Source organism: Microcaecilia unicolor, chromosome 14, assembly GCF_901765095.1.
Source record: "Microcaecilia unicolor chromosome 14, aMicUni1.1, whole genome shotgun sequence".
NCBI lineage: Eukaryota > Metazoa > Chordata > Amphibia > Gymnophiona > Siphonopidae > Microcaecilia > Microcaecilia unicolor.
In genome coordinates, this window is record NC_044044.1 from 9,589,440 (window position 1) to 9,616,210 (window position 26,771).

Here is a 26,771-nt window from a genome sequence, read left to right on the forward strand (position 1 = left end):
GGGGGGGGGGGAGTTGTGGGTGTCCTGGGAGTATTCCATTTACAGAATCCTCCAAGGAAATTTCTTATATGGATATTTGGTGACTTCTTATTAAGATGGATGCTTCTGTTAATAACTATTTGTCTCAGCTGTATGCCTTTACAGGTACAGTTACTCAAAATTTAGTGGTTTAAAATGTTGAGGTTGATTTAAAAAAAAACAACAACTCCCTCTACAGCAACAGGGTCAAGTATTAAGTCTCTTCAGAAAACTAAATTGGCTCTCATAAAAGCGAAAGCTACTTTGGAAAATAAAATGGAATATTTGGAAAATACTCTCAGATATAATAAGCTGAAATTATGGTTTACCTGTTAATTTCCCTTCCTTTACTCAGGCCATACCATCTCCTTCTACCAGCAGATGGCGGTAGAGAACACCGATCTTTTCCAGTGAACTCACCAGTATAACCTGTTGGAGCTCAGTGGAAAGTCCATTTGTAACGAACACCCATACCCCAGCAACCAACGCAGCTGCAATGATCATCTAAGCAAGCATAACACCACAACCATGGCACTCACTACCCTGCATTTGCAAATTTGCTTCCTTCTCAAATTTTTTTTTAAATTGTAAAAGGAAAGAACAAAGCATCCCATAAGCCCTGGCCTTCCGAAGGTGAGTATTGGGAAGGTGCAGTCCAACTAAAGCTAAGGAAATTATTAGCTAAGACAATTTCAATACATTACATTTGTATCCCACACATACCATTAAAGTTCAGTGTGGCTTATAAAAGAATAAGCTGGGCCAATTCCAGGAACAAGTACAGATCATTAAAAACAACCGATAAAAGCTAATTAATTCAAACTCAAATTTTCTAAATAAAAAATATTTCAACAACTTTCAAAATGCTGCACAGTTAGATTGCATTCAAATTTCTATAGGTAGATCATTCCAATTACCGGCCGTAAAATATGCAAATAAACCAACAACAAATCTCTTATAAACCACCTTTTTGGGATCTGGGTACTGAAGAATTTTAAAACATCTGGATCCAGGACTACCATTTCTAGCCGATAATCAAATTAAACTTGACATATGTGAAGAAACTAAAAAATGGATCAATTAGAAAACTAACTAAACATCTATATACTGTCTAAACAGTACCTGGGAAGATCAGGCGATATAATTGTTCACAGAGCCTTAGCAAAGAGATCTGTCTCCCTCTTCTTCCAGGCTAAGACTGAAGCAACAGTCAACATTATTGGGTAATTTTCAAAACTCCAGGCCAATCAGAGCCAAAAACAGTCAATTTTCAAATAAAAACTGGTTACATCAGTACAGACACTTCCTATTATCTGTGTGCCAAATAAAGTAAGACGAAGTCAGTCCTCTGTAACAGCATATACAGCTTAAACATGCACCATCTGCTGGCCAAATAGGTGAAATACACTTCAAACATAATGCAGGAGATTATCCAATACATTTTATATACTTAAAACACACTGTTTCTTCACATTTTTGTTCAGTGTTCAATTTTAATGAGAATAAACAAAATTGTTTGTTCACCTTGTTTGTCTGAACTGATAAAGAATCCTGGTGGTTTGTGTGTTGAGTCTGTGAGTGCTTTCTGGGAACTGTGCGACTACTGGGAGTGTGGCTCCAGTAACCTAGAAATCACTGTGGATAATTGGAGAGCGGGATTATACAAGCATTTCCTGATGTGTAAGCTAATTTTTTGTCTGTTTGAGTTATAATTGAAGATATAGGTTTTGTTTTTAATTTTATGTATGCTTTATTAGGTGAAAATTCATCCATCATAATATTCTACTATGAACGAAGGGCTCACCATTTGGATCAAAACAGCCACAACATCCTTAGCAGAGCAAGTCCAAAACATCTGGAAATTGTTTGCTTCGTGGATAGAGGTGCAAGATAAAGCACATTTGCAGAAATAGGTTGTACTCTCATTAGTAATATAAATAAAATATGGCATTAGCTTGAATATGGGAGACAGTACATAAAAGACCCTGGGGAGGAGAGGGGGAGTACTTGTCTTATAATAAGGGAAAGCATGTGAGAAACTGAGTTGTGGTTACTGTAAAGAGCAAACAAAAATGTACTGCAAGTTCAAATTCTGGAAAACACTAGAGAATATACTGTACATAGCCTGAAGTTGAATTTGTTATGTCAAGAAAAAATAACAGAAAAAAACTAACAACCAGCAGATAGAAAACAAATATAGCATACAACTAAAATGTGGAATTGCTTGAGGACACAGTCAAGGGGTCTTGTATAGCTCAAAAAAGCTTTGGAAAAACTACTAGAGAAAAGTCCATACAAATTTTATTAAGATAAACTTGGGAAACCTATCACATACCCCTGGAAGTGAGCTATACGACACTGATCTACTTTTTTGGAACTACCATGTATTTGTGACCCAGCCTGGAAAATGCAGAAAGCAAGATGCTGGGTTCAATGTACCTTGATCTTCCTCAGCACATCCTGTCTTATTTCTTATGTAGCCACAATCCTTGCCTGCAGCGGCAGATGGGCTAGACAGAAGAGGCAACAAAGGCAAAAATGGAAAAACCTTGGGATAGTTGTCAGTCTTGTGGTTGCGCAGTCCAATACAAGCCAATTCTGACTGCACTGGAAACTGAAAAAGGTGTAAGGAAGCTGCCAGGCCAAACCTCCCGTATCAGGATGGAGATTCAGAACTCTGTATGTACCTCTAGGACTGTTCAAACAAGCATGTAGTGGTCCATCCGTAACTGAAGGGCTGTTACACAGGCAAAGGGGGGGGGGGGGGGGGGTCATGTACTAACCTCGGGTGCTGTTACATAAGCAGGCATGAGTACGCAGCTGCGGCTTTGCCTGGTGGTTTTCCAGGATCTGATGCACCAGCTGCTCAATGGAAAATTCAGTCGTTCCATTCCCATTGCTGCATGTCCATTTGATCCCATGAACTATAGAAGTGAAGAAAAAGAGTGGTGCCTTCTTTAAGCAATGCCATAACTGCAATGAATGAGGGTGATTTGAGAACAGAGCATCTAGTCTGTGAAGGCATGTATGTTTCACCTATTTAATAATGGGTAACATATGCAGCTATGTGCCTGTGTAAAGCTCCTGCATGGAGTTACACCTGCTCTGAGGTAGGCAGAACCTCTTGGTGTATGAGCCAGTAGAATCAGCATTTTTTTTAAATACAAATGCTGTTCACACCCCACCATTTCCTGTCCCTGGGCATATCTACACATAAATCAAAGAAGCAGACATTATCTGGTTGATATTCAAAGCAATTTCAGTGGCCAAGAGAGGCTTCTTGCTGTTTAAATCACTTGTGCGGGGCTATCCACTGGAATTCGGTGGCACTTAACCGGTTAATGTTGCTAAACTGGAAGCTGGCTATTTTGTGGCCAGTCGAGGGGGAGGGGGGGAGTGAAGTCAGCACTTAACTGCCTAAGGGGGTCCTTTTACTAAGGTGCGCTGAAGAATGGCCTGCAGTAGCATGCGTGTATTGGGTGCGCGCAGATCCATTTTTCAGTACGCCTCTAAAAAACGCCATTTTAAAATTTTTGAAAAAAATGGGCGTGCAGCAAAATAAAAACTGGCACGTGTCCATTTTGGGTCTGAGCCCTTACCGCCAGCCATTAACTTAGCTGTACGGTCTCTCGCATTAATCGCCTACTCGTGTCAAGTTAGACTTACCGCCTGATCTTCACCGTGCACCAGAAAATAAAATATATTTTCTGGCGTGCATAGCAGATGCGCATCAAAAATGAAATTACTGCATGGGGCACACGTTAGCCGGGTGGTAACTCAGAATTTACATGCGTTGGGCGCACATAGGCGCCTACGCGGCTTAGTAAAAGGGCCCCTAAGTTAAGTGGCCACATCAGGCTGCATAAAACATAGCCCTACCTTTATATAGTGCTGCTTAGGCAATTAGGTGCTGAATATTGCACTTAACCACAGAAGATAAAGCCAGCTGCATAAAGCCAGACGTTCAATGCCAGTGAACAGCACTGAATATCTGGAGATAACACTGCCGGGCAGCTACATATCTAGCTGAAAAGGGATTTTACAAAATTGAGCTATAAGATACATGCGTAAAAAGTATGTGGCATCTGTGCAGAGGTGTTTCTAGGGTGTAGTCTGGGTAGAGTGCACAATGTATACGCATGCGCATGCACATGCACAGAGAAATACTAACACAAATGAACACCATTTTTGGAGCTGATGCAAATTTGTGTGTCAGCATTTGTGCATAACTGGGCCTGGATCTGGAAGCCTATTGGGATATAGGTGTCTATCTAAAAATCAGCTTAAAATGAACATGTACATTTTGGGCATAATCTTATAATAAGATGCCAATGTGCGAAGTCCATAAAGGTACTTAACTCACTTTTAAGATTACTTCCTATAAGACGAATGAAGTCTTACCTCTAGGTCACACAGCAGTCATCAGATACCACTCATATCAGACTCTGTTTACTAAGCCACGCTGTAGGTGCGCAAACATTTTAGCTAATGCTAGAGACACCCATAGGAACATGAGTGTCTCTATCGTTAGCGATCTAATTTTCAGCGCACGCTAAAGTTAGTGCACCTACAGCGCAACTTAGTAAACAGGGGCCCTAAACCCTTACGAGCTTAGCGGAGATTGGATGGCAGAGGCGGGGCTGGTGGTTGGGAGGCGGGGTTAGTGCTGGGCAGACTTATACTGTCTGTGCCCTGAAAAAGACCGATACAAATCAAGGGGCTGGTGGTTGGGAGGCGGGGCTGGTGGTTGGGAGGCGGGGCTGGTGCTGGGCAGACTTATATGGTCTGTGCCCTGAAAAAGACAGATACAAATCAAGGTAAGGTATACACAAAAAGTAGCACATATGCGTTATCTTGTTGGGCAGACTGGATGGACCGTGCAGGTCTTTTTCTGTCGTCATCTACTATGTTACTATGTGTATCCCAGTGGGCATTATTTCCATCATGAGGGTCACACTAACTCCTACAACACACCATTAGTTGTGCCCCCGAGGATGAAAATAAGCCATATATAAATCAGTCATGTCCCCAATTGCAATAATTCCATAACACACAGTCCATTGCATCTCTGAGAACTAAATTAATCCCTTTTACACCCAGCTCATCATACCCATAAGGACTGCCACAGCACTGTATCAATGTCTAGTAGCAAATGCACAACAACCCTGCAATTCACTACCTGTCATATCCTCAGAAGTCTATGGCCAGTGTATCCTGTACAGTGCAATGTGGAGATGTGTTTCTTGAGCAACAAAGTAGTAGCTTGGCATTTTCTCTGTTTGCAAACAAATCTATTTGAGCAGTTCCCCAGTGCTGGAAGATGGATTGCAGAACCTGTAGACCCACTGACCACTCATGAATCTTATGGACGCTGCTGAGTGTCTAGTAAGTGGTTTTGCTGTCCAGAACACAGATTGCTTAAATTGATATCTGAACTAGTATCACAAAGAGGTATTTGTGTTGCCTCTCGACATAGTTAAAAGGCATCCTGTCTCTTCCCGCTTGTTGACATAAAACATTGCAACTTGAATGTCTGTTTGTATAAGCACTGACTAACTGCAAAGTGTGTGCACAAATGAAGAAGGCAAAACACTGCTCCAGCTCCACATGATCGACGTGTAGGATCCTCTTTGACCATTTCCAAATGGCTTCCGTACACCAAATGCTTATGTGGACGACCCATCCAAGGACTGAAGCATCTGTGGGGATTACATGATGCTACTGAGGCATAAAGGGGAGACCCTTGGGAAGGCTGGCTTCTACAGTCCACCACTGAAGCATGGCTTACAGGCAAGAAGAAGGCATATTTTGCAAGGTAAGTGCTGGGAAGTTAGATTCCACTGAAACTTTACTTATCACTGTAGTCTTTTCCTTTTGAGACAAACAAGAGAGAGACAAGAACCATGGATTTTATATTGTATTTTTTTGTTTTTATGTATACTTTACATTACTTTAGATCAGGAATTCTCAACTCAGTCCTAGGGACACATCCAGCCAGTCAGGTTTTCAGGATAGCAGAAAATACAAGCAGAACGTGGTAAAATAAAACAAAATTTATTAAAAGCAGATACATAAAATCAGCATATAACTTTCCTCTAACCGCCCAGCATGGCCTCTCAGGGGCTGTGTCAGGGGCTTAAAATGAAACCAGCAGGAAGTTGGAACAGTTCAATGTTTTCCCTGTCTGGTTAGTGTAGTGTAGTGCAGCACAAAGAATAAGGCTCTTGAAAGGATGAAACATGGCCATGTTGGGCGGTTAGAGGAAAGCTATATTCTGATTTTATGTATCTGCGTTGAATAAGTTTTGTTTTATTTTACCACATGGGTCTGCTTTTCTTTTCTGCTATTTTGGATCTTGCAGATTGATTGCCTGTGTGCTTTATGAGGTTTTCAGGATATCCATGAGTAGTGGCGTAGCAAGGGCGGGGCGGTGGGGGCGGTCCGCCCCGGGTGTCATCGGGTGGGGGGGTGCTCCGCTCCCGCTGCTCCGCCTTTAACATTTTTTTTTCGAAGCGCCGGAGAATGGCATGCAGTGCGCCTCGCGTCTGCTCTGCTAGTAAAGAAGATCTCGCTGACGTCGTCGTCCTTCCCTGAGTCCCGCCCGCCCTCGCGGTAATAGGAAGTTGCCTCATAGGGGGGCGGGACTCAATGTGGGAAGGGCGACGACATCAGCGAGATCTTCTTTACTAGCAGGGCAGACGCGAGGCGCGCTGCCTGCCACTCTCCCGCGCTTCGAAAAAAAAAGTGTTAAAGGCAGGACAGGGTAGGAGCAGCAGGAGAACGGATCTCGGGGGGGGGGGGACTCAGAGGGGAGAAGGGGATTGGGGAGGGGCGCTCAGAGGGGTGCTTAAAGGGGGTTAGGGGGGGTGGGGGAGCTCAGAGAGGGGAGAAGGGGATTGGGGAAGGGTGGGGGAGCTCAGAGAGGTGCTTAAAGGGGATTAGGGAGGGTGGGGAGCTCAGAGAGGGGAGAAGGGGATTGGGGAGGGGTGGGGGAGCTCAGAGGGGTGCTTAAAGGGGATTAGGGAGGGTGGGGGAGCTCAGATGGGTGCTCAGAGAGGGGAGAAGAGGATTGGGGAGGGTGGGGGAGGGTGGGGGTGCTCAGATGGGAGAAGGGGTCTGAAACTGGAACTGGGGTCTGACATGGGGGCAGGAGGGAAAATGGGTCCATGCCTGGGGCAGGTGGGAGAATGGGTCTGGGGCTGAAAGGAAGGGATGCAAGGCATGTGGTGGATGAAGGGGACTGGAACTGGGGGCTGAAAAGAGGGGACAGAGAGACAGGGGACAGATCCTGGATGGAAGGGGGGCACGTGAGGGAGGGCAGACCCTGGACGGATGGGAGAGGGAGGGCAGACGGATTGAAGGGGCAGAGAGAAAGGGCAGATGTTGATGGAAGGGGGAGAGAGATGGCAGACTGGGGCAGATGGTGCATGGAAGGGGCAGAAATGGATGGAAGGGAGAGAGGGCAGACAGTGGATGGAAGGGGCAGAGAGAGAGGGCAGACACTGGATGGCAGAGAGAGAGAGCGAAGACAGATGCTGGATAGAAGGAAGACAGTGAAAAGATGAGGAAAGCAGAAACCAGAGACAACGAACTGTAAATATATATTTTTATTTTTTTGCTTTAGGATAAAGTAGTAATGTAGCTGTGTTAATAAATGTTTATAATAGAACATGTAAATAAGGTAATCTTTTTATTGGACTAATTTTAATACATTTTACTTTCGGAGAACAAAACCCCCTTCCTCAGGTCAGGATAGGACACTGTAACAGTACGGAGGAGTGGCCTAGTGGTTAGGGTGGTGGACTTTGGTCCTGGGGAACTGAGGAACTGAGTTCAATTCCCGGCACAGGCAGCTCCTTGTGACTCTGGGCAAGTCACTTAACCCTCCGTTGCCTGCCACATTGAGCCTGCCATGAGTGGGAAAGCGCGGGGTACAAATGTAACAAAAATAAATAAATAAAAAATAAATACTATACTGAATTGACCTGAGGAAGGAGGTTTTGACCTCTGAAAGCTAAATGTATTAGTCCAATAAAATAATATTATTTGTTTTATTTCTATTTGTTAATTTGTAAAGTGGTGATTGGTATTTGTTAGTTTTTTCAAATTTACATCTGCTGTCTTTATATTTTGCACAGTACTAGGGGACATTTTCTGTTTCTGTGGTGTTGCATTGTATGCAGAGTCTGGCATCTTGGGGGTTCAGTTTAATTTTTGTCTAAATAGAAAGTTTATGATTACTTATTCTATAGTGGATTAGGGTGTATCTCTGTTTGTGAAAAAGACATGGCTTTCGGTTGGCATTGACTGTGCAGGATCGACGATCTGTACTAATCTGTCTGTTTTCGTTTTACAATAGGTGAATTGATGTTCTAGTGCTCACTGTAGTGTTTAAGATGCTTTCCTTTTCCTTGTGTGACTCGTACAAATTACTGCTTATGGTATGGTAGAATTGCTCTATAGGTCCTGAGTGTTTTGTATTCTCGGCATGCCTAGTACTGGATTTCGGGGGGGGGGGGGGGGGGGGGGGTTAAAAAATTACCAGCCCCGGGTGTCAACAACCCTAGCTACGCCACTGTCCATGAGATAAATGTGCATGCCCTATCTCTTTATTGCATGAATATTCTTCGTGGCTAGCCTGAAAACTTAACTGGCTGCATGTGTCCTGAGGACTGGGTTGAGAAACCCCTTCTTTAGAAAATTCAACAAGCAGGATAGGACTGAAAATGCAGCAGTGGTGCTGGAAGTTGGCTGGATTTGAAGCTGGGCAGAACATTATCTAGAAGCAATCTCTGTGGCTCATATTACTGAAATAGCCAATATACAAGTGGTCTATCTGAGCACACAGTCTAGATGCAGGAGGGTGAGGATTGAGAACCCCAGCCTTTCAGCTTCTGAAGGATTGTTGGGGTCTCCCTTTTCATGTTCAATAAGAAAACAATAAGAAGACAATAGATCAAAAACTGCCTGCACTTTTTTATTTGCAGCAAAGAGCTAAGCTTGGTGGGGATCCATACCCTCCACATCCCTCCTGGTGCTTCCAAACTAGCCCCAGTGCCATGGTACATAATTTGTTGCCAGGGGGGTCCAGATTCTGACAGGGTTCAGTACTAATGGTAGATCGGGATTCCTTCTGACAGCTTAGCCCTTGAGAGGTGATGCCTGAAATGTAGAGGTTAGTCAGCTTCCATCATTGCAATACTGCTGTGGAGACACAAGGTTGTCTACTTCCTTGGCATATGTCCATGTTTGGCAGGTCTTTGAGCACTGGTGTGAGGAGCAGCAATTCTTGCACCCTTGTAGTGGGGTATGGATCAGGGCTTGGTCCTTGATTCCCCTTAAGATCCAGGTAGTGGCTATTTTATTTTCCCAGGACAGTAATAATGGTCTTTCCCTTGCAGCTCAAACAGATACGGGACTGGTTTTTTTTTTGTTTTTAATTCTTTATTTATAATTTTTTAATTTTACAATCACATAACATGACTGCAAAAGCAGTAACTGAATTTTACAAAAAAAACTGAAAAAGAGATATAAATCTAGGAGGTGTAACCTCCTCTAGGTAAATACTTTCATTTATTTAGTCCACTATTTAAGTGAGGCAAAACACAATGCAAAAATTCAAAATAAGAAATACTATAAACATAGGAGCAGGAGAACTACTAAGCCCACAACTGAATTTAACAGCATTAGCCTACAGGATTGTTCTGATTAGAATGATTCTCTTCCTCCTTAAAGGCAATAAAACTTTGCATTTTCTTTGGATCGGTAAAGATATAGTTAACAGAGTTAAGAGAAAAAAAGCATCTGCAGGGAAATTTCAATAGGAATGTTCCTTTCAGAGTAAGAGTCCTCTGCTTTAAACCCAAAAACTCACGCCTTCGTTTCAAAGTCTCTCTGTTTAAGTCTGGAAACATTTGTATTCTGGAACCAAGGAACAATGCCTTCATATGTTTAAAGTATAAACGAAAGATGTTATATCTATCAGATTCAAACACAAATGATACCAAAAGAGTGGTGCGCTCAGTAATTACGTCAAGGGAACTTTCAAGAAATTCAGTTAGATTCAATCCCTGTTGCTGTTGTGTTGAAGTTCCTTTCCTGTAATATATTGAGCCCGGGTGATTGGAGGATATGCTTCTTTTGGAATAGCCAGAATTTCATTAAAGTATTTCTTTAACATATCGAGAGCCGATATAATCGGAGATTTCGGAAAATTAAGCAGTCTTAGGTTTAATTTTCTGGCATTGTTATCCAGATACTCTAATTTCCTGTTAACAATCTCCCTTTCTTTCGTGGCTGCCCCAGCAAAAGTTTGTAAGGATTTTATTTCGCCTTCTAGCTTTAGAATTTTTTCCTCCTGTTTTTGAACAGTCTTAGACAAAGATATATAGGTCTTTTTCAAACCACTCATTTCTTCTGTAAAAGTTTGAGTTACCTGGAGGAGAGAGCCGGTCAGCTCTTGAATCAGATCCCATAGGGTGTCCAATGTCACCACGCTCGGTTTTTCTCTTCTCTTCCAGATCACCGTAGCAGGCCCCAGGGAAGGAGACCGTATCTCCCGTCCTTCACAAGATAGTAACTGTGGGGTAGAAGTAGCAGGGGGGCCTCCTCCAGACAAAGAAGCAATCACCGCTCCAGGTTGTTCTTTGATCTGCTCTTCTGCTTGTAAAAAGCTGCTACCCGGTCTGGGAGGTGTCGTGCTCAAGGGAGAGCTCAAAGAGATCTCCTCTATGCTGCGGGCTTCCCTCTCTGAAAGAGAGAGGGAATGTCCGTTCGCAGTGGGCGTTGGAGTTCCCAGTGCCTGAGTAGCAAACATCGTCAGTGTAGTCTGGTGAAGTACGGGGTTCCCTCCAGGGGTTAAGGAGGCCTGCCCCCTGGATTTCCCCTTTCTTTTCCCCATGTAAACGGAGAAGAAAAGACCGCTTCCGCCGACAAACCACGACAGTTCAGGAGCTCAGGTACTTGCTTCTGCTCAAGATGCCATCTTGCCCCGATTAGTGGTTTTTAAAGTCAATGAATTATATTCAGCTACCACTGTGGTGGAGGGAGGGGAACTTAACTTGCTCTTTAGGCCCTGACTAATCGGAACTTTGAACCATTAGAGCCTGTGCTTTTCAAAGACCTATCTCTAAAGATCATTTTACTAGTTGACATATGCCCCACCAGAAGGTTCTTTGAATTGCAGGTGAATTCTTGAAGGGACTCGTATCTGTCCTTGGCAGATTCTGTGTCCACTCATATAGTGCATTTCTTCTTCCCTAAAGTGGTTACTCCCTTTAATGTCAGTCAAGCAGTCTTGCTTCCAGCATTCACTGGTAAGGCAAAGTCAGGTTCGGCCCAGACTCTTCATGTTAGATATTCGTAGAGGGCTCCTGTGTTACCTGAAGGCGACTAATACTTTTCAGAAGTCTGACAGACTTCATTTTGTTTCACTAGCCACATAAAAGTTTAGTTTATTGGCGATTTAATATACCGCCCTTCAAAACAAATCATAATTAGAAAATCGAAAAGAAACTCCAACAAATTCAAGAAAAGAGAAAATAATCAATGGAAGAAAAATAACAAATAGAAGAAAAATAAAAGAGAAGAGCTGATTAGTCCACCAAGCCAACTCCAGAAATATGTTAAAAGGCTTCAATAAAAAGGTGGGTTTTTAATACTTTTAAATTGAGAATATGATTGTTCTGCACAAAGGGCAAAAGGTAGGTGAGGTGGCCTCTAAGTTTTTATTTTCCTAGTGGATCAGCAGTCAATATCCTCAGCTGGAGGGAGGTTCCACTAGGGTTGCGGGTTAATTCAACTAAAGCTCAAGTAACTTCCTGGGCAAGACTTAGAGGATTAGCCTCAAGGACATCTGCAGGGTAACAACATGACTGTCGCTGAATTTGTTTGTCAAGGATTACAGGATTGATGTTCAAGCCAAAGGCGATAATGCCTTTGGCAAGATGGTCTTGTGAGGAGGGGAAAAGGTCTTCTTACCCCGAGGGATAAAAGCTTCAGTACATCCCATTAAGTCTGGACCGGACTAGCAGGATAGCAAAGTTACTCACCTGTAGTAGGTGTTCTCTGAGAACGGCAAGACAAGTATTCTCACATGTGAGTGATATCCCCGAAGAAGCCCGGCAGCCCAGCATTCTACATCTTCTAGAAGCCTTTGGCAAACCTACACCACACATGCGTGAGTGCCTTCTCACCTATCCAAGTCACGCGAGACCAGCAGTTGGCTAAAAAAGCATAAAGAATACAACTCCTAAGGAGGTGGGAGAGTATGTGAAAAAATTTTTCCTGCTATCCTCAGAGAACACCTGACGCAGGTAAATTCCCTTTCTCCGAGGATAACCAGAACAGTTTCTCACATGTGGGAATCCCTAGCTACCAGGCTCACCAAAAACAACAAAGTATGGACAATAAGGACTTGCAACAACAAAGCCAACCAAAACAATATTACTAAGAACACAACAGCCTGGAACAGAAAAGAACAGGCCTAGGAGAGTGCAGTTGGATTCTGGACTCCAAACAAACTGTGCAGAACTGTTTAACAAAACCAAATATACCACTGGATATTCTGCTCAAGACAGCAGTGAGATGCGAATGTGTGGACTGGAGATCATGTCGCAGCTTTGCAAATCTCTGGCTCTGACAATATGAGATGTGACAAGACCCTCCAGACTCAGCTCACCCTAGGCATAAACGAAAGAGATGCAGTCTGCTACCTAAGTGGATAAGGAATATTTACCAATGGCTGCCACCATCCTGTTTGGATCAAAAGAAACAAAAAGTTGAGTGGACTGTCTGTGGGCTTTAGTCCACTCCAGATAGGCCAAGGCTTTCTTGCAGTCCAAAGTGTGCAGTGCACTTGCACCAGGATGGACATGAGGCTTGGCAGGACGATAGACTATGATAGAAGTTGGACACTATCTTAGGAAGGAACAGGATGTATATGGAGAATTACTTTGTTATGGTGAAACTTTGTGTAAGGTGGATCAGCTCACTGTGAGCTAAAGAGGTTGCCACCAAAAACAGCGAAGATACATACCTGTAGCAGGTATTCTCCAAGGACAGCAGGCTGATTGTTCTCACATGTGGGTCGACGTCTGTGTCAGCCCGGGAACCGGCATTTTGCAAGCAAAATGTAAAAAAAGTCCTGCCAGAGTCTTCTGGCGCGCGTGCGTGGACCAATTTCCCGCCCGTCGCGTCAATGCGTTCCTCAGTTAAATCAAAAGCATAAAAAGAAACAATAACAACTCCGAAGGGGAGGTGGGCGGGTTTGTGAGAACAATCAGCCTGCTGTCTCCGGAGAATATCTGCTACAGGTATGTATCTTCGCTTTCTCCAAGCAGGCTGCTTGTACTCACATGTCGGGTATCCCTAGCAACCAGGCTCACTCAAAACAATGAACATTGGTCAATTGGGCCTCGCAACAGCGAGGACATAACAGAGATTGACCTGAAACCATAAACAACTGAGAGTGCCGCCTGGAACAGAACAAAAATGGGTCTAGGTGGGGTTGGAGTTGGATTCTAAACCCTGAACAGATTCTGCAGCACTGACTGCCCAAACCGACTGTCGCGTTGGGTATCCTGCTGAATGTGAGATGTGAATGTGTGGACTGATGACCACGTTGTAGCCTTGCAAATCTCTTCAATGGAGGCTGACTTTAAGTGAGCCACTGACGTAGCCATGGTTCTAACATTATGAGACATGACATGGCCCTCTAAAGACAGCCCAGCTTGGGCATAAGTGAAGGAAATGCAATCTGATAGCCAATTGGAGATTGTGCGTTTTCCGATGGCGACTCCCCTCCTGTTGGGATCAAAAGAAACAAACAACTGGGCGGACTGTCTAAAGGGCTTTGTCCGTTCCACATAAAAGGCCAATTCTCTCTTGCAGTCCAAGGTGTGCAAACTGCTTTCGCCAGGGTGGGTATGAGGGCGGGGAAAGAAAGTTGGTAAGACAACTGACTGGTTCAGATGGAACTCCGACTTCACCTTTGGCAGGAACTTAGGGTGCGTGCGGAGGACTACTCTGTTGTGATGGAACTTGAAATAAGGTGAGTGCACTACCAAGGCCTGAAGCTCACTGACTCTACGAGCTGAAGTAACAGCCACCAAGAAAATGACCTTCCAGGTCAAGTACTTCAGATGGCAGGAATTCAGTGGCTCAAAAGGAGCTTAAATCAGCTGGGTGAGAACGACGTTGAGATCCCATGACACTGGTGGAGGTTTGACAGGGGGCTTTGACAAAAGCAAACCTCTCATGAAGCGAACAACTAAAGGCTGTCCAGAGATCAGACTTGGGATAATTTATGACGAACCCCAGTAGCTCTAGCACCCGAATAGTCATTCAAATGGACTCCAGAGCACCTTCTTTCGAGGTGCTCTTCACCAGCCAATCGTCGAGATAAGGAAACACATGCACTCCCAGTTTGCGTAGCGACGCTGCGACTACAGCTAGGCATTTGGTAAACACTCTGGGCGCAGATGCCAGGCCAAAAGGCAGTACACGGTACTGAAAGTGCTGTGTTCCCAGCCGAAATCAAAGATACTTCCAGCTCACAGGAAGTATCGAGATGTGTGTGTGTAAGCATCCTTTAAGTCCAGCGAGCATAGCCAATCGTTTTCCTGAATCATGAGAAGAAGGGTGCCCAGGGAAACCATCCTGAACTTTTCTCGGATAAGAAATTTGTTCAGGGCCCTTAGGTCTAGGATGGGACGCATTCCCCCTGTTTTCTTTTGCACAAGTACCTGGAATAGAATTCCAGTCCTTCTTCCCCTGGTGGAACGGGTTCAACCGCTTGGGCCAGATGGCAAACCTCCTCCACTTAAAAATATAACACCTGAAAGCCAGCAGGATCCTGGTGTCACCCTCAGGCAATTGCAAGGAAGGAAATTCTACGCTCTCAACATCCAAGCCGTGAGGGCCAGGGACTGGAGGTTGGGATTCAGAGAAGATCTCTCATTCTGGGTGATGAGGGTTGGAAAACTGTCCAAGGTTCTTTGGAGGGTAACTCCAGAAGAAAAGAGAACCAGATCTGCCTAGGCCAATAAGGTATGATGAGGAGCACCGAGTTTCATCAAAGTCTTCCCTATGAGAGGGATTGGAGGATACGCATATAGAAGGCCTTCCCTCAACTGACAAGGAAAGCATCCCATGCTAGCCTGCTATGTGACCAGAGTCTGGATCAGAACTGAGGGATCTTGTTGAGATAAGTGACAAAGAGACCCACTGAGGGAGAGCCCCACTCTTGGAAGATGTTGTGGGCAATGCCCATAATGAGAGACTACTTGTGCAGTTACATCATCCTGCTCAGTTTACCCACCATACTGTTGTCTTTTCCTGCCAGATATGTGGCTCTGAGCACCATGCCATGGTTGATGGCCCACTGCCACATCTTGAATGTTTTCTAACACAAGGAGGTAGGATCCTATATCCCCCTGATTGTTGGCACAGTAGACAGCATAAAATATAAGAACACAAGCGTTGCTATATTTCGACAGATAAAAGGATCAAGCTCAGTATCCTGTTTCAAACAATCCAGGTCACAAGTACCTGGCAATATACCAAAAAAGTAAAGCAGATTTTATGCTGCTTATCTTAGAAAAAAGTAGTAGATTTTCCCAAGTCCATCTTAATAATAGCTTATAGACTTTTCTTTTAGGAACTTATATTACTTTTACCACATTCTCTGGCAATGAATTCCAGAGTTTAATTACACATTGAGTAAATATATTCTCCGATTTGTTCTAAATTTATTACTTAGTAGCTTCATTGCATATCCCCTAATCCTAGTAATTTTGGAAAGAGTAAGCAAGCAATTCACATTTCTACTCCAATCAGTATTTTAGACCACTATATCATCTCTCAGCTGTCTCTTTGACCAGATAATTGTTCAGGGTCCTTACATCTAGGATGGTACAAAATCCCCCCATTTTTGGGGGGCATGAGGAAGTACTTGTAATAGAATCCCTTCCTTTCTTCTGGTGGAATGGGTTCAGCCGCATGGGCCTTTAGAAGAGAGAATTCCTCTGCGAGCACTTCATGGTGCTCAGATCTGAAGTTTGACTCTTGGACAATTTTGAAGAAGTTGACGCCAACTGAGGGTGTAACCCACCTGGACTATTTGCAGGATCCACCGGTATGAGGTTACAAGGGGACACCTTTCCTGGAAAAAAATTCAACCTCCCTCCTACCAGAAGATCGTCTGGAAAGGATACTTTTACTTCAGCTATACTGTGCTGAAACTAGTCAAAAGCTCATCCCCTGCTTAGACTAAGGGTTGGGGTTTCCTATTCCAATACTGCCAACAGCAGGAGAACAGATGCTGGGCTGTTGCTGAGGACGAGAGGAAGGGGTGAACCTATGACTTTAAGTGTAGTAGGTACTCTTTTGACTCTCGCCTGAAAACCTTCAAATAGAGGCTGCTTGAAAGAGAGGGCAGAGACAGAGACTTGATGGTATCAGTTCTTTATGAAGTCAGCCACCTTGTCCTCCCAAAAGGTTGTCACCTCGGCAAGGGACATCTGCCAACTTTTCCTGAACAGCTGGTTCCAAGTCTGAGACATGCAGCCATGAGAGTCTACGCATGCTGATACCTACAGCGGAAAATCTGGATGCCACATCAAAAGTATCAAAAGTGGCCCAAGCCAAGTGTTTTCCCCACTCCTGCTGCTTTGCGGCTATCTGGCGAAGGCCTGCAGCCTGCTCCAGTAGGAGTGTGTTCACAAACTTGACCACAACTGCTCATCAAGGATTTCAAGTAAATGCTCATGTAGAGCTGGTAGGATTAGATGCAGCAAATGATTGAGCCCTATAAAACCTTCTTCCCAAAAGGCTCCAGAGTGAGCATCCCTACCTGGGAGAGCCAAGGCAAGGGTCCTCAAGCTTCTGGCTCTTTTGAAAGCGGAATTTTACCACTATGGAGTGGTGTGGAAGCTGCAGCTTCTCGACTCCAGGAGCCTTCAGGACTCTGTACTTGGAGTCTATCTTCTTACGAACAAACCTGCACAGAGAATGGGGGGATTTCAATTCTTCATATGTGCATTTTTAAGGATGTTGTGAATGGGCACTGTCACAGCTTCTTTAGGAGGGGAGTCATAATCGAAGACGTTCAACAACTCAGCCCTGGGCTCATCCTTGACCTCCAACTTAAATGGAACAGCCTCTGCCATTTCTTTCAAAAATCCTATAAAGGTAAGTTCCTCTGCCTGTGGTGGAGAGAGGTCTGAAGGTAGGCTAAGGGATCTCTCCTCCAAGAAGTCCTCTCGCTCAGCCTCAGATCCCCAGGAGCAGTCTAACTCAGCAACATATTTTTCATGGGAAGTCTGAGTCTGTGCCTGCCTCAGTCTACTGGATGGACAACTAGGCTCAGGAAAAGAACACCGAGGTACTGGTCCTCTCAAAAGACTCAAGGGTTGCTTCCGCCCCCAAAGTGCTGGAAAGAGGCACCTCATTGGTCGGTACTGGCCATGATGCTTGTCATTAATGAACACCCAACAAGCAGGGCATGAATCTCCAAGACGGGCTGTAGTGGTAACAGAATTGGACCAAGCACCCTCAATGCCTTGGCATGCTGATCCAGGATACACCCCAGTTCCTCTTGCAACATGAACTGGAGCCACTCTTCCAGGGCACGGGTTGGTGTTAGTGTGGAGAGTCTGAAAAGATGTCAGTCCTCCCGCTGCCAACACTTTGCAGGTACTGGCAATACAGGTGCTCCAGAGCTCCTGGCACCGTACTTTGAGGAGGACTGATGCTTTTACTTCTTCACCTTCGCTCAGTGCCACGCATCGAAGTGCTTTGGTGCCGACAAGGACGATGTGGAATCCACACAAGCCCTAGGTGTCAGGTCCAATGATGCTCAGTCTAAATGAATGCTACTGGCGCCCGATGTTGAGGCAGGGGGAGACCTCCTCAATGCCAAAGCGTCTCCAGTGTTCAGTGCAGCAACAGAAGCCATAAGGCCCGGTGTCTTTGATGCGGTCAGTCTTCTGCATGTTGAGAAGCCTCTTATATACGTCCTCTGTACTTTTTTGGGTTCTCTTCTGCATTTGAACAGGAAAAGAACAATTAGAAGACCTATGGTCAGGGCCATGGTCTAATTTTTGCTTGCCCATGTCTGCATGAAAAACATTTTGTGCGTAACTTTTCATCCCTGACTTGATGTGTGCAGTACAGCCTACATGCACAATAAAGAAAACCAGCAAAAACTTTGTGTTTGTAGTTGTAGGCATGTGTCCTCCCTTTCTGACCCATATGCACAAACACACATGTGCACAGCTTAGAAGGAACACCTCAGAGGCCCCAGGCACAGGAAAAATGACCACAACAAAATCAAATGGTTCAATTGTGAAAAAAAGTTTTTGTTTTTTTAAACCAGACCAGACATTCAGGCCTAAAGCAACAGTAAACTGCGAAAAAAAAAATGAAAAGTGCTGAAAACTAAGAGGAAAAGGAAACAAAAACAAGGAAAAAAAAATAAAGTCCCACGCTACTCAACACATACCAAAACGAAGCAAGGCAAAAACACTCACACTCACAACAGAAAAAGAACTCACTGAAGTTCGAGCCTAAAGCAGCAGTGAACTGCGAAAAAAAGAAAGAAATGAAAAAGTGCTGAAAACTAAGAGGAAAAGGAAACAAAAACAAGGAAAAAAAATTAAGTCCCATGCTACTCAACACATACCGAGAGGAAGGAAGGCAAAAACACTCACAAGAGAACAAGAACTCACTCCAGCGAAAGACAAGCCGTCTTCTCAGCTCTGCAGAAAAAGTGCAACTGTGGGTCTTTCGCGACTCGGACAGATAGGAAAGCACTCATGCAAACATGCATGAGAGGGCCTGCCTACTAAAGGCTTCTAGATGTAGAATGCTGGGCAGCATCCACACCAGGGATCCGTCGGGGGATGACACCCACATGTGAGAAACTTTGTCCTGCTTGTCCTGGGTGGTTTGGGGGGGGGGGGGGGAGAGGGAGGTGAAATTTGGTCCTAACTGATAATTTCCTTTCCTTCAGTCCTGCTAGACTAGCCCAGTACCCACATGGGAAGACTGTGAGGTTTCTGATGGCTTTGGAGTTGGCCTCCCCCTCCATGTTTCACACACTGTATTTTTGTATTGCTCAGGTCTGCTGGTTAGTTGGTGGGTTGATATGTAAACAGGATGCTGGGCTTGGTGGACCTTAATTCATGGTGTAATCACAAGAAAGAAATTGATTGACAATGTAACAGATGAAAAGGGTGACTGAAATAGAGGAAGAATGGAGAGTTGGGTCTGAGGAAAAAATAGTGCATTTAAAGGAGAAGGGTAGTTTCCTCCTTTATGATTTCAGAAAAGCAACATGAAACTTTAGCCGGAGACAGAAGGAGAGGTGCATGGAGAATTCATGATTAATCTTCTTTATCTCTTCATGCAAGAAGTCAGCCATAGTCTGGGCAAAAAGTGGACGGGGATGGCAGATTGAGAGTTTTTAAAGAGGGAGGCAAGTGTGGGGAAACAGTCATTTCCCCTAGTACTTTATCACCCCTCCCCTGGTTTGTCGTGAACATCCACTCAGTTTTTATCCCTTTTCTGTGCTGACTCCTAAGTGACACGAAAGTGCATATTTGATTCCACTGAAAAAGGTATCCTGCAATGGTACAGTGGTGGAAATAAGTATTTGATCCCTTGCTGATTTTGTAAGTTTGCCCACTGACAAAGACATGGGCAGCCCATAATTGAAGGGTAGGTTATTGGTAACAGTGAGAGATAGCACATCACAAATTAAATCCGGAAAATCACATTGTGGAAAGTATATGAATTTATTTGCATTCTGCAGAGGGAAATAAGTATTTGATCCCCCACCAACCAGTAAGAGATCTGGCCCCTACAGACCAGGTAGATGCTCCAAATCAACTCGTTACCTGCATGACAGACAGCTGTCGGCAATGGTCACCTGTATGAAAGACACCTGTCCACAGACTCAGTGAATCAGTCAGACTCTAACCTCTACAAAATGGCCAAGAGCAAGGAGCTGTCTAAGGATGTCAGGGACAAGATCATACACCTGCACAAGGCTGGAATGGGCTACAAAACCATCAGTAAGACGCTGGGCGAGAAGGAGACAACTGTTGGTGCCATAGTAAGAAAATGGAAGAAGTACAAAATGACTGTCAATCGACGAAGATCTGGGGCTCCACGCAAAATCTCACCTCGTGGGGTATCCTTGATCATGAGGAAGGTTAGAAATCAGCCTACAACTACAAGGGGGGAACTTGTCAATGATCTCAAGGCAGCTGGGACCACTGTCACCACGAAAACCATTGGTAACACATTACGACATAACGGATTGCAATCCTGCAGTGCCCGCAAGGTCCCCCTGCTCCGGAAGGCACATGTGACGGCCCGTCTAAAGTTTGCCAGTGAACACCTGGATGATGCCGAGAGTGATTGGGAGAAGGTGCTGTGGTCAGATGAGACAAAAATTGAGCTCTTTGGCATGAACTCAACTCGCCGTGTTTGGAGGAAGAGAAATGCTGCCTATGACCCAAAGAACACCGTCCCCACTGTCAAGCATGGAGGTGGAAATGTTATGTTTTGGGGGTGTTTCTCTGCTAAGGGTACAGGACTACTTCACCGCATCAATGGGAGAATGGATGGGGCCATGTACCGTACAATTCTGAGTGACAACCTCCTTCCCTCCGCCAGGGCCTTAAAAATGGGTCGTGGCTGGGTCTTCCAGCACGACAATGACCCAAAACATACAGCCAAGGCAACAAAGGAGTGGCTCAGGAAGAAGCACATTAGGGTCATGGAGTGGCCTAGCCAGTCACCAGACCTTAATCCCATTGAAAACTTATGGAGGGAGCTGAAGCTGCGAGTTGCCAAGCGACAGCCCAGAACTCTTAATGATTTAGAGATGATCTGCAAAGAGGAGTGGACCAAAATTCCTCCTGACATGTGTGCAAACCTCATCATCAACTACAGAAGACGTCTGACCGCTGTGCTTGCCAACAAGGGTTTTGCCACCAAGTATTAGGTCTTGTTTGCCAGAGGGATTAAATACTTATTTCCCTCTGCAGAATGCAAATAAATTCATATACTTTCCACAATGTGATTTTCTGGATTTAATTTGTGATGTGCTATCTCTCACTGTTACCAATAACCTACCCTTCAATTATGGGCTGCTCATGTCTTTGTCAGTGGGCAAACTTACAAAATCAGCAAGGGATCAAATACTTATTTCCACCACTGTATCTGTGGCACAAAAATATTCATAAACACAGATTTTTTAAATCTCAAAGAACACCTATATTTATTAAATACCTAAGAACAGAACTGCTATTTATAAGACCTGTATTTTCTGGCCCTGGGTCACATCTTACCGTAGTACAGTTAAGGATGCTGTCATCTGAGCCTAGAATGAGTGTATGAAGCTGTCATTAGGGCTCGCAGGGGAAGTCCTTTGTTTTTCTGAGCTCTTACAGTTTATGTTGGCACTATCAGATGATGTCACCCAATTGTGTGGCTGATTTTGTCCTAGTTGTCAACAAAAACCCTGTAATTCACTTACTGTTGTATGCCTAAGGATAATAACCACTAAAACCACTACCAGCCCTGCCCTAAAAGTACAATAACTGATGGAACGAAACACCCTGTCCTCACACACAATAGTAAACCCCATGGTACATCTCTGCTTTATCACCAGTCTGTAGATCAACTCCCATGACTATCTGCTGTAGGTCAGTTTTAGGACTGTCAGCAATATTAGGGCTCTTTGAGTTATCAATCACATAGATTCTCTTACACATGGGTTTCAGCTGGTTGATGAGCTCATCCTTGGACCACTTCAGCCATTCTTTCCTGTCACTGTTAATGGAGCACAAGATGGGGCCACAGATCTTCCCACAGTCCTCCATGGCTGGTACATTCAGATAGTGGACCAATACTATATCGGGATTCTGCAGAAGAAATAAAGAGCTTCAGTATGCAAGTCTGCTGCTGTAGTGGAAACAGCACAGGAAGCATCCATTCATATATGTCTTCTCACAGACCTCCTAGCAAACCACTACCATTTTACTGGTTAATCTTTTTGTATGTGGCCATTAGAGGTGGTTAATGGCTCTGAGATTAGGAAAGGTAGAAGTTAATCAGTCCCTAGAGTGGCAAGATAGGTTTACAGCCAAATGTGTCCCCCTTCAGCTACAGAGATAATGCAGTGTTTGATGTAGATGACGACAACAGGAAGTAGCATTTCAGAGCTATGTAGAAGGAAATGTCCTTATATGAAAACTTATGGCACCAGGGGGCTGATACGGCCCTTCTGTGAAACTACTGCTGCAAAACTACTGTGGCATGCTATAAGCAGCTCAGTGCAAAAAGTTACCTTTCCTCTCAGTGCCTGAGCGGTGAATGGTTCAGGCACTGAAAGGAAGGGTGACAGTAAAAACAAATACACACTATAGTGCCAAGCCATTGGCATCTGCATCAGCCACCCTCCATTCCTTCCTCCATCCCTGAACCCCCAATTCCTGATGACTAGCTGCTACTCCAACCCTGCTGACCCTTCCCCCCACTTAAGAAAAAAAGCCCACCCAACATGACCTCTCTTCCCTTCTCCAACTCCCCACCCAACTGGCCCCTCCCCAACCCAACCCCCCCCCCCCCACTCCCTGGAGTCTAGAGGCACCCTCCTACCCACCTAACCTTTTCCCCCAGGTATCCCCTCCCCCCCCCCCCCCCCCCCCATCGTACCTTAAGAGGCAAGAATGATGTCTACTCGTTCCTGCCTCTGGTGCCATCATTTTCAAAAATAAGGGAACTTTTCCCTTATATGATAGACTGACCCAACCAAGTGGATCTCCAGCAGGATAGGGCACTGCCATTTTTGAAGATGGTGGTACTGGAGGTAGGAGTGAGTAGGCAAGCCTCCTGCCTCTTAAGGTGTGACTGGGGAGGGGGTGCTACTAGATACCAGGCATTTAAATTTTTCTTTAGTCAGGGAAGGGGCAGTTGTGTCACGGTGAGGGAGGAGGACCCCTAAAGGTATATGAAGTTTGGGGGGGGGGGGTTGGGGCGTCATCTGAACAGGGCAGAAAGAGGGGGCTGATGCATAAAGGTATCCGTGGCAGGGTGGTCAAGTTGTGGGGGGGAGAGGGGGCACGGGTACATACCCACTCCACTCAACCAACCCCTCTAGGCTGCCTACGTGGACAAATTTTTATTTTTCTGTGGAATGGTTAATCACAACATTTATATTCATTTTAATGTGGTGTGTGGTCTCGGTTTCCACACAAGTTAAGCCCTGCATTGCTAGCCCATGGTAAAACAATGTTAAACCCGTAGTAACTATGCAGAAAGTTTTCTGCATTACCCCTCAGGAATGGAAAGTCTCTGTCACGTTTGTTACATTTGTATCCCACCTTTTCCCACTTATTAGTAGGCTCAAAGTGGCTTACATAGTTCCGGAGAGGTGGTTACAGACTCCGGTGTGAACAAATACAGTATAGGAGTACCATTACAGTGACAAGTACAGTAAAGAAGTATCAGTAAATAGGTTGGGGTGATTCAAACAAAATATTAGGGTGTGATCATGCGTCGGGGTTGAAAACTGTCCGTTTCCTGATTAAAATGCCATATTTCATTATTCTGTGTTTATGTCAGATACTGTGGGGTACGCCTTCTTGAACAGGTGAGTTTTTAGGTTTTTTTCGGAATTCTAGATGATTATTCAGGTGTTTTGGTAGAGAATTCCACAGCTGTGTGCATATGTAAGAGAAACCCAACGCGTATATTGATTTATACTTCAGGCTTTTACAACTTGAGAAGTGAAGAGTTAAGAATAATCTCTCTTGCACAACCTTGCCCTTTCAATAGCCATGCTTAAGTAGAGGAGTGTGGTAGCCGTGTTAGTCCACTCTTAAGGTTATCAATAGAAATCAAACAAAATAAAACATGTACAGGTACTGGGACTGAAGAACCAAGCTCCTGCAAAAAGGACAGGTTTATTCTGACCCCTAAATCCCATACTTCTCAAATTGGCTGGCTTAGGTACTGGGACTGAAGAACCAAGCTCCTGCAAAAAGGACAGGTTTATTCTGACCCCTAAATCCCATACTTCTCAAATTGGCTGGCTTAGGTACTGGGACTGAAGAACCAAGCTCCTGCAAAAAGGACAGGTTTATTCTGACCCCTAAATCCCATACTTCTCAAATTGGCTGGCTTAGGTACTGGGACTGAAGAACCAAGCTCCTGCAAAAAGGACAGGTTTATTCTGACCCCTAAATCCCATACTTCTCAAATTGGCTGGCTTAGGTGAGAAACTACCTGATATTTTGTCCTAAATTTTTAAGGCTTGTTGCTTAATCAATTTAATTAGCACTGGGAAACCTCTTTCTGTCTTTCTTGCTTTCTTTCTGTTCCTGCCAAGCTCTGATAAAGGGGAGGGGCATTTTTACATAGCTGAAACTGCTAGAATTATTGGCAATATCTAGATTTATTCAAAAAGAAAGTTATTAATATCTAGGGTAGTTTTAAAAGTTTAATAAACTGTAAGGTCCTTGATCAGACACTACCATTTGGGTCCATTAAGCTACAGAATTCCCTTGATAGCAGCACTTAAGCTGACCCATTGGGACTTATAATCCCCCCCCCCCCCCCCACAACCCACCCCCCCCCAGGGTTTTCTACACCTTTATAGACAAACCAAATCCTCATTAACTTTACTCCTCAGTCATACACAGGCAGTCTTGCAGGCTATTACTCCAACATAGTACACCTGTTCATACCCATTTCAACCAATCAGGATGACTTTTATTCTCTGCAATAATTGTGCTGCTTTAGTTTCAAGGCAAATCATCTGGAAACTTAAAGCTTGTCCTATCTGTCTTCAGATATCTACTTTAAAACAAGAGCTCTATAAAGTAATGCAAGAATTAGATACAATTAAACCAACTTATAGGACTTTGCAGAATCATAACTTCTCACCACTGCCTCAGAGAATAAAACCACAAAGGAACAGATGGCTCACAGTAGGCTCAGGCAGAATTAGTCATGTGACACAGAAGCATCCACCCGCACAAGTGTTGCCACTACAAAATTCTTTTGCTCCACTACAGCACTGTGATGTTCCTGAAACTAAAATTGAAGCAGAAAAAGCAAGGAAGAGGCAACAAAAAGAAGAGAAGGTACCCAAAGAGAAAAGACACTCACAATTCACTAAACCCAAAACACATACTAGGAAATGTAGTTGGAAAGCAATGACCACAAATGCTCACAGTCTAAGCAATAAAATTCATGACCTTCAAGCCCTGATGTTGGAGACTGACTTGGACATAGTTGCAGTCACAGAGACATGGCTCCATGGTTCCCATGAATGGGATGTAAACATACCAGGCTATAACCTTTTTAGGAAGGATAGGGAGGGACGTAAAGGTGGAGGAGTAGCTCTGTATGTGAGAGATGATATCGCAGCAACTGAAATGACAGGGAAGTGGGGAAAGGAAGAAGCGATATGGATCACCTTAGAAAGAGAGGATAGAACCTTGGTCCACGTGGGTGTTGTCTATAGACCCCCGACACATTTGGAAGAACTAGATAAAGATCTGATCGCTGATATTCAAAAGTTGGGGAAGAAAAGAGAGGTGCTGTTGTTGGGAGATTTTAATCTGCCGGATGTAGATTGGAAGGTTCCGTCTGCAAAATCAGAAAGAAGTAGAGAGATTGTGGATGCTTTCCAAAGTGCTCAGCTCAGACAAATGGTGAACGAACCCACGAGGGAGGGAGCCACGTTGGATCTGGTGCTCACGAATGGGGATAGTGTGTCAAATGTCCGAGTGGCTGCACACCTGGGAAACAGTGACCATCAAACGGTTTGTTTTGATATAACGGCTCATGTGGATGGCAGCCACTCTAAACTCAAAGTCCTGGATTTCAAGCGAGCTGACTTTAACAAAATGGAAGAATACCTAAGGAAGGAGCTGAGGGGCTGGGAGGACATACGAGAAGTGGAAGGACAGTGGTCCAGGCTAAAAGAAGTAATAAACAGGGCCACAGACCTTTATGTAAGGAGGGTAAATAAAAGCAAGAGAAAAAGGAAACCAATATGGTTTTCAAAGCAAGTGGCTGAGAAAATAAAGGCTAAAGAGTTAGCGTTCCAGAAATACAAAAAATCTCAAGTAGAGGAACACGGGGAGGAATACCGGATGAAACTGAAAGAAGCCAAGAGAGAGGTACGTCTGGCGAAGGCGCAAGCGGAAGAACAAATGGCTAGAAATGTACGGAGGGGAGACAAAAACTTCTTCAGGTATATTAGTGAAAGGAGAAAGACTAAAAAGGGGATTGTAAGACTAAAAGATACAGCAAAACGCTATGTAGAAAATGATGAAGAAAAAGCCAATTTGCTAAATAGATACTTTTGTTCTGTTTTTACTGAAGAAAATCCTGGGGAAGGACCGAGAGGGACTGGCAAAAGTACACCTGAAAATGAACTGGATAAAGCACCGTTCACGGAAGAGAGTGTATATGAACAACTTGGAAAGCTAAATGTGGACAAAGCCATGGGGCCGGACAGGATCCACCCCAGAATACTGAGGGAACTCAGAGAGGTTCTGGCGGGTCCTCTTAAAGATTTGTTTAATAAATCCTTGGAGACGGGAGAGGTTCCGAGGGATTGGAGAACGGCGGAGGTGGTCCCTCTTCACAAAAGTGGGGATAGGGAAGAAGCTGGAAACTACAGGCCGGTAAGCCTCACTTCGGTTATTGGAAAAGTAATGGAAGCC

General features: G+C 44.4%; 1 protein-coding gene and 1 long non-coding RNA gene across 2 annotated transcripts in view; one reads left to right on the forward strand and one right to left on the reverse strand.

Moving 5' to 3' along the window:
• CAMTA2 (calmodulin binding transcription activator 2) overlaps positions 1–26,771 on the reverse strand; it is a 177,413-nt gene that overhangs the window by 94,479 nt on the left and 56,163 nt on the right. The window contains 2 exon segments of the mRNA XM_030187287.1: positions 2,802–2,942; positions 21,800–21,953. Coding sequence (XP_030043147.1) covers positions 2,802–2,942; positions 21,800–21,953 — 295 coding nt within the window.
• On the forward strand, positions 1,396–10,421 carry LOC115457723. Its single transcript, XR_003939994.1, has 3 exons — positions 1,396–1,480; positions 8,878–8,881; positions 10,410–10,421. It is a non-coding gene; the product is annotated as an uncharacterized LOC115457723 (long non-coding RNA).